Below are 8,603 nucleotides of genomic sequence, written 5' to 3' on the forward strand. Positions count from 1 at the left end.
CCTTCTTAGGTCCCGAAGTTTGTTCATTGGCACCAATAAAGGCTGATTCTAACCGACAGCCGCATGTGCCCAACTGCAAGCGTCAGGAGGAGCCGGGAGAGAGAGGTGACTCCAGGGTCTGAGGACACCGGGCGGATGGCTCATCGTGGTCTGAGCATGACCCCCCTGCGGCCATCATCCCTCCCGTGCGGACCCAGTCACCACTCACTTTCTAGGAGAGCAGGAACAGGCTGATCAAGGAGAACCGTGAGGCGTCACCGGAAAACTCTAGTTAGTGAGGTGCTCCATGAGGACGTCGCTGAGGGACAATAGCGGCTTCTCCGTGTTCCAGAGTTTTCTGTCGTTCTTTGCCTTTTGTGTCACATGGCTGTGAGTTCCCCATGGGTGACTCAGTCTCAGGTGGCAGCAAACAATCACCACACACAGTAGGGCCAGGCCTGGGAACCTGGAGGTCCGCATGTTTTTACCTGGTGGTGCCTGACCTTGGAGGAGTCGAATCCCAGCCGCTTTCCCGAGTGACCTTCCTGGGCAGGGGCCTCAGCTGTCCTGTGCCCTTGTGTCTTCCTACAGTCTGCTGCTCCGGGGCCCCGGACAGAACGCCGTCCCCATGCTCAGGGACGTGTGGGGCCGGGCCCTGAGGGGCCGTGTCCACCGATAGACCCTGCCCTCGCTCACCCTACGGGCCAAGATATGACTGCCGCGTCACGGTGGCCTGAGCCGGGCCCGGGGAGGCCCCAGGAACGTTGCCCGCCTGGTTCCCTTCCTCCCAGCATCCTCCCACTGAGAGCCCCCTCCCGACGGCACCGAGCCCCCCGCCCCCCTGCTTCCGCTTCAGTTTTGAATTGATGCGTTGTTTTCATTCCTAGCTGTACTGTTTTTCAATTAACTACTCCATGACTGGCCCCGGTTCTTGTCAGCTCAAAGCTCCTATGCTTTTTCCTGGTTGCTTCCTGAGGGTTGGTTTGGAAACACAAACAAGATGGTGAATGCTGTGGGGGCAAAGACCTTATTTTGCTTCTCTTCTATCTGCGCTTTTAGCATTTGTCGTTGACTGCCGGCGTTGTAGTGCAAGCTGAGACATCTGCAACCCACAACTGCTGACAAGAGATTTCCCCCCAAATACACAAGGGAAGGACCCCGCTTCCTCACGGGTGTCCTTGGTGCCAGTCACCTGCCCATAGTTTCTGATCAGGTGCCCTTTGGCAACTTCCTAAGTTGAGTTGGAGGTTCCAAAGGGTGCAAGGAGTTGGGACTCCCATTTTTCCTGGAGGGAGAGGGTCAGAGCTCCCCCAGGTTCTGCTGTTGAGGGAGCTGCTGGGAGACCCCCCAGAACCCTGTGCATGAGGACCGGGGGCACCATGCCTGCCCTGAGCCCGGGTGCCATGGTGTGGAGTGCGTCTCACTTGAATGACAGATGTCCCCGCTCACATGGGAGCACCCCCACGAGGTAGTTGCCCTTCAGCTAGGAAGATGGCGCTGCCCGGCAGCTGGCTGTGACACTGGAGGGAAAGACTGAGCCAGGCCCTGGCCCACAGCGCTGAGAACAGCCACACCACAGGGTAAAGGAAACCTTAATTCATGGTGGTTTTTCTAAGTCGTGTGTCGTTACTTATATAAGAACATCCAACTAAAACATCAGCCAGGAAGTCATTCGAATAAGGACAAAAGCTTTCTGAGTATCTCCCGTGTTGGGTGTTGGGACAAGGGTGGCAGAGACACAAAGATGAGGCGACTCGGGTGCTGCCTGGAGGCCAATCACAAGGGCATTGACATTACTCCACACTCCGCGTGGGAATACTTGTTGAAAGACACGCATGGCCCCAGCCTGCAAGGAGCTTAGTGTCAATTCCAGGCAGTAGGACACAGACCCTCTCCCACGCTGTTGATTCAAGTGTAGATTGGTAGGATCTTTTCGGAGGGCGATTTGGAAATATCCATAAAATTTTAAAATATGCATATGCTTCGACCCATAATTCTACTTTTGTGTATACCTATGCTGGAGAAATACTCTCACAAATATTTTTGTCTAAAACATGCATTTTCAAGGATGTTTATTGCCGTGTGTTTAACAGTAAAAAAACAAGGGGGAAATGCTAATCAATGGCAGAAAGCCCACATAAATCACGGTGGAGCCACAGCGTGAACTGCCATGCAGCTCCTGTGTTAGCCTTTATGAGGCTGTCATTCTGGCTATTTTTGACCTAAAATAATGACAGTTTCATATATTGAACAGAAGTTTCTCTGCCTCTGTTTCTTTGTCTTTAAAACGGGGATAATAATAGTGCCTCCCAGTCTCAGAGAGTTAATATGAGCATTTCACACAATACCCCATGCAAAGCCCTTGGAGCGGTCCCCAGCACATGGCCGGAGCCCAAGCAATATTTGCTCATATCACTATGAACATGTGTCAACATGGAAAGATCCAGAATATACCATTTGGAGAAAAATCACTATATGTATATTTTTACAAAGGTCGATAAAGTGTGAACCCATTTGTGGGTGGGAAACACATGAGTGCGTGTGTATGTCTTTGTGTAAATGCCTAGGAAGAGGACTAGATGCCTTCCTTCCAAACTCTTCCTAATGGTTAACCCTGGACAAGGGAGTGGGTTGGGGGCGGGGAGGAGGATGTGCCTCATCAGGGTTCCACGGGGGGAGCAGAGCTGCTGGGAGCTCTGCACTCCCCAGTGCAGAGAAGGGTCGCAGGGACTGGTCCTTATTCAACCAGGGGGCTGGCCAGGCTATCTCTGCAGCCGGGGGTGTGGTCTCGGCAGCTCCCTTCGGAGCTTGAAGCCCCAGGGAAGGCAGTCAGAAAGGCGTGATGGTGTAAGATGAGATCAAGAGGTTGGAACCCCCAAGCACCCTCTGAATCCCGTGTCGGTTCTCGTTGCGTCTGGTGTTGATGGCGTGGGGGCCCTGCCTCCGCCAGCAGACACACAGCCCTGGCCCAGGAGTCAGAGAAGCTGAAGGAGGGGGATGTGAAGGAGGGGGAGCAGTTGCAGGCCCCCTCGGCTGCCGCTGCCGCTTGGTGCTGAGGAGGTGAATCAGCAGATCAGCAGCAACGCGCGTGAGGTACGCTTTCCTTTCTCCTGCCAAACCGCCCAGGATTGTCCCTCGTCGCCCCCCATAACTGGAAACAAACACACAAACCAGAAAGGAGTCTGGGAAATGTAGTCCGGCCGAGCCTAACGGACACATCACAAAGCCATCAAGGGGAGTTTCACCTTTTCCTTTATATACTTCTGGATTTCTAAATTCTTTTACAATGTGGCTCTATAAATGTATTTATTGTGAATAAAAAAGAAATGGAAAGCCTTTGGTAAAAAAAAAAAAAAAAAAAAAAGGAAAGAAAACTCTTGTTCCCAGTGAGATTTAGTGTTTAGTTATATGGCTAATAGTGTCCTGAGAACCTAATTCTCCGCTGTTAGCTGCCCGGCCTCAGCACCATCACCTCCTCCCTGGGCTTCGGCACCCACCCCCTAACTGCTTCTGCCCGGCTCTTGGGTCTGTTCCCACTTCAGCCAGAGTGAGCTTTTCAAAATGCAAATCAGATGCTGCTGCGTGCCTATTTAAAAACGCTCCAGTGGCTTCTCATCGCCTTCATTATGAAGCCATAAATCATCGCTCCCCACTCTAGTCCAGAAGTCGCTGTAACACTGTCCCTCTCGGTCTGGCTCCATCTGGCTCTCTCCCTCCCCCGACCCCGTCCCTCTTGCCTTTAGTGGTTACAGAGCCTAAAATCACCGTGCATATCACAGTAATAAAAGGCTGGCCACTTACCGATTCCCTACTATGTGCAACATTATGCTACCTGCCTTGACGCCGTAATCTGATTTAACACCCTCAGTCTTGGGTGAAGTCTAAATGCTTTTCCTATCCCTATTTTGCAGACAAGGGCAGGGAGACTTAGGGGACATTGAGAAATGAGCGAGTGCTGAGTGGCACCCCCAGGATTGGAGCCTGGAGTGTCTGACCCCCATAGGCATGAGCATGATATTCAGCAACCATTCATCCTGTGAACAAGTCTTTCCTTCCCTGTCACACCGCCTTGTGAGTGGAAAACTGTCTTCCCCCCGGGCAGTCGGCTCCAGGAGGGTAGGCATCGAGCCACGCCTCCAGTCCCTCGCGTGGTGCTTGCACACAGTAGGTCACTGGTGTTTGTTGAAAGCATCAATGTGCCGGCGCTGTGCTGGGTTCTGGACTAAGGCCAGCGTTAGAAGAACCAGACAATGCAGTCCTTGCGCCCAGGGCTTGCGCTCTGTCATCGGGGAGCTGATCTCATGCTGGATCACAAGCCGCTCTAAGTCCCGGGGAGGGTGCTGGGGAAAGTGTGCATCGGTCCTGCCTGACCGCTGCTGCGGAGGAGGGGGGCCCGGAGAGGCATTCAGGGGGTATTTGCAGAATGACGGTGGGATGTGAGTCACAGGAATGGCCAGCCTTATCTGGTGGACTCCCGTGTAGTTCTGCTTTTGGGGTTTATCTGTGCTCTGTGGCTGGAAATGGAGGAGATTGGTCCTGCCCCTCCTGTCTCTTAGAAGAAATCAGTGCAGCAATATAAGCATCCTTCTACCCAGTGGTGACAAACTGTCCCTTTGTCCCGGCCGGCGGTGCTGCCTGCCCCTCCCACCCTCCCTACACACTTACCTTCTCCTTCCCTGACTTGCCATGTGAGGTCCCACTGATGTCACCGTCTGTGGGACAACTGACTGGGGACTTGGCGCTTTCTCCGAGGAATAGGCAGACACTTTCCCTTGTCAAGTAAGGGGAGGGTGTCGGTTTGTTTTTAATGATAATGCTGGATCCTGAGTGGCTGATTTGCTGGGACCTTCCCGTGTGCTCTGTGTGGAATGCCCTGCAGTGCGTCCTGTACTTGAATCCTCACAGAACCTGTGAAGCGACCCATTCTAAAGATTAGGACACCGAGGTGCCAAGAGGTTCACTTGTCCGAAGTCCCACAGTGCTCACTGCTTAGAAACTAGCAATGCCTTCTAGAGAGTTCTAGTGCACCAGTTAGAATGCATGAGTCTCCAACCTCAGGAGAAAGGTTTTAAAACATAGGTTTGCCTGGAGTCAAGATTGCACCTGCTCGTCTGTGTGTGCGTGTGCGTGCGTGTGCGTGCATGCATGTGTGTGTAGGGGTGGGTGGCGAGTGAGTCCTCTGCTAAATGCAAATGCGTATCCCACTAATCGGCAATAAACAGGGCTACGACCTTGGCAGAGGCCTCACGCACCCACCCATCCACCTGCCGAACACCTTCAGCTTTCCAAATTCTCTTTAAAACTGGTACATAGATACAGTTTTTACACCAACATGCAACTCTTTTTCTGGACAATTTCTACCATATAGATAGACGTTTCCTGAAGCAACCAGGTTGGGAATGGGACACCAGGATTAAAGCCATCACTGAAGAATAAAGTGAAGTTGGACTTCTTTTTTCACAAGCTCCTACAGAGTATTTTAAGTTTCACTTAGGCCCGCAGTATAATGGCTCTCATGTAACCTCGCTTCCTCATACCCTGGGTCTTCATTATTTTGGGTGCATACAACCATCATGAATGGGAGAGAGAAATGAGGTATTTAGTGTTCTCTGATGGAGTTTATAAGTATCCTGATTAGTCACTTCCCAGGATCTTCAGAATTCTGGGCATGGTCTCATGCCGCCTCTCAGAGCGCTGTAAACACGAAGGCACAAGTTCTTGATGGATTCAGGCTTTCTGATTGACTTCTCCCCAAGGCAATTAATCAAGGAATGCAAGTCATTTGCCTTCTCAAAGCTTCCTCTCCTTCCCTGGACACTGTGGTAGAGTCTTTCTTGTTTTCCTTCTGCTTCTAAACCATGTCAGGGATGGGGGCCGGGGCAGAAATGATCCAGAACTTGACCCCTAGAAGTTGCTCTCTGCCCCAGCCGGGAGGGGAGAGCCTTGCTCCAGCTTGGCCCAGCAGAACCGAGCCTTGGTCACCACGGATGCGTGAAATAAACGTCTGTCTGTTGTTATGGTTTGTTCCAGAGCTGGTGATGTTGCTGGAGTGGTGGTCGGGCACGGAGTGCGTCATCCACACAGACCCCCAGGCCTACCCCAAGTATGGAAAGGAAAATGCCATCGTGGTTCTGAACCACAAGTTTGAGATTGACTTTCTCTGTGGTTGGAGCCTGGCCGAACGCTTTGGGGTGTTAGGGGTAAGTCGGATTCATATTCCCCCCTCGCACATTTCCCCGGTTCACCACTATGACTTGCCTTTTTGCTCTCAATCATGCAGGATAACAGAGGCATTCACGGTTTCTACCTGATGAAATGTTCTTCACCAATTGCTTTTCATTCCTGCTTGGAATCAAGATGCACGTCTTCTAATGAGCAATAATGATACTGATTCAGCGATTATTATGTGCTAGATATGTTACACACAATTCGTTTATTGACTCCTTACAGAGACATTTATGAATCGATGATATATATCTTCCCTTTTTAAAAAAACTGAGTTATAGAGGGTTTAAATAATGTGCTCAAGGTCCCACAGCTAGGAAGTAGATTTGGATTTGGACTCGTGGTGTGAGGCCACTTCACGTCCTTCATCTCTATGCTCTCCTCCTCTCCTGGCTCATGGACAGTGCTCACCCCTGCCTTTTCATCTTTGTGGGCTTAAGAATGTGGAATCCCCAAGCTAGAGAGTTTCAGTGGCAGAATTCAGAATGCCCATGAACTTCTATATCCTCCAACTAGTTTGACTCCTTGCATGCCTTTGGGGCTGGGCTTTCTTAGCTGACTTTTGTCACCTTGAAAATGTCGAGGTGTGTCTTGGTCACGCCTGCATCACATAACCGAATTGAAGTTGTCTCTGTGCTGAGCTGTCGCAACAGGGGTTACAACATGTCCTGGCCCGGGGGCGGGGAAGGGCTGGGACAGCTTGCGCCAGAACTTAGGGATCGTGTTTTGCACCTGGGAGTCACCCCTGCAGACAGCCGGGCTGTCTGCTCACGTCACGTTGTCTTTGGTGGACCAGGTGGACCAAATCAGTGTTCAGAGTGGAGGAGATGCAAGACCAGGAGAGGAGCTGGGATGACGGAGTCCCCGGGTCTGAGCTGGCGGCGGGGCTCCGTGGGCCCAGTCCCTGATGTGCCTGTGGGGTCTCAGAGTGGCCAGCAGCACTTGGGGGCCCCTTTGACTCGGCCTTTTTGGGAAGACCTTGGGTGAAGGAAGACTATATAGTGTGGGACACATTTTGTATCTGCTTTTAAACATTTATGCACCTTTAAATTGGGGGCAAAAGGAGAGAGAAGGAAATGTGCTTAGAACCACATCCTGTTCACATCTTTGGGACAAAGGATGCTCATTATGATGCAGTTAAACTATCAAAAGGCAAGTAAGGTCGTTAGCCGTTTTTCAAGAGATAGAAACAGTGAACTCCATCACTGTTGCTGCCTCGAGACTTCTAGAAAGCTGCATTGCCTGTGGGTGAATCACTGAAAAGATTTCTAGGAAAGCAACAGGCCCTCCTGTCAACAGTGTCTTCTTTGTTTTCCTATTATTCTTCCAGTTCCAATATCTGTGTGCGCATGTGCACTAAATGTATTTTCAGGAACAAGATGGAACATTCTAGCATCTGCCTTTCTCTGTTTTAGAGACCCTGGGCAGAGATCTCAAGTATGGTTTTGTGGTCTTATTCTCTGCGAGAGGAGACTACCCCCTAAAATGTCACCATCCCAACCCCATCGTGGATGCGGATGATTGTGACCAGGTCCTTCTCCTGTCTTGGGAGAAAGGGTACCTAGTGTCTTTGCACCCTGACTGCTAGGACATCTGTTCTCCTGCCTTAGAGCTAGCTAGACCTCCCGGCGTGCCCACGTGCCCCCAGCCCTGGTTCTCCCCGTGTGCTGGAGGGACAGGCGGTGTTTCCCAGGCTTCCCACGTGGCTTTGGGAGGGAGCCAGGCTCCGAATGTGAGCGCACATCCAGGAGAGGCTCCCAGGCCAGGAGGGTCTCTCAGGCCCTGTGGTACAGCAGGCATGCTAGATCTGTGGTCACTGCCCCCTCCACGTTGTGCTCCTGGTAGCTTGATGACCACAAGCGCTTTCCGGGTGCTGTTTACTGCATTTACACTCTTCCTAATTCTTATCGCATTGTTATTATTGACACTTCATCAATAAACTTCCAGAGCCTCCGTTTGGCTAAATCATTGGTTCCAGGATAGTAACTAGTAAGTCCGGAGGAAAAGCTGCGGGGCCTCCGGGGCCCCAGAGCCTTTGCGTCAGAAAATGACCAGGGCTGACTGGGACAGGGACCAGGCTTCCCATTCGCTCCCGGCTCGTGGTCTGCACGGGGCTCATTCTGAGGAGTGAGAGTTGTCAGTCTCTTCACCAGGTCAGGGAGGGACCCAGCAGGAACTAACAGAGCAAAGGCAAAACAGAGAAGCTCACAGAGGCACACAGCCATGCAGAAACAGGCACAAACAGATGGAAAGAGTGCGTGCTTGTGATGTGCTCACAGGAGAAGTAACATGGAGACAGTCCCAGGCCAGGAGACAGGCCCAGGCCAGGACAGGCTCCCAGGCCTGGAGACAGTCCCAGACCAGGAGAGGCTCCCAGGCCAGGAGAGGCTCCCAGGCCA

At 51.8% G+C, this 8,603-nt stretch overlaps 1 protein-coding gene across 5 annotated transcripts in view; it reads left to right on the plus strand.

Annotated features, from left to right (window-relative positions):
* Positions 1 to 8,603, plus strand: part of AGPAT4 (1-acylglycerol-3-phosphate O-acyltransferase 4) — a 119,120-nt gene that overhangs the window by 82,873 nt on the left and 27,644 nt on the right. For all 5 annotated transcript variants that reach the window (XM_032407526.1, XM_032407525.1, XM_032407528.1 and 2 more), the window contains one exon: positions 6,010 to 6,179. In XM_032407526.1, coding sequence (XP_032263417.1) covers positions 6,010 to 6,179 — 170 coding nt within the window. The remainder of the gene's footprint in view (positions 1 to 6,009; positions 6,180 to 8,603) is intronic.

This window comes from Phoca vitulina, unplaced genomic scaffold, assembly GCF_004348235.1.
Source record: "Phoca vitulina isolate PV1807 unplaced genomic scaffold, GSC_HSeal_1.0 scaffold9, whole genome shotgun sequence".
NCBI classification, from domain to species: Eukaryota; Metazoa; Chordata; class Mammalia; order Carnivora; family Phocidae; genus Phoca; species Phoca vitulina.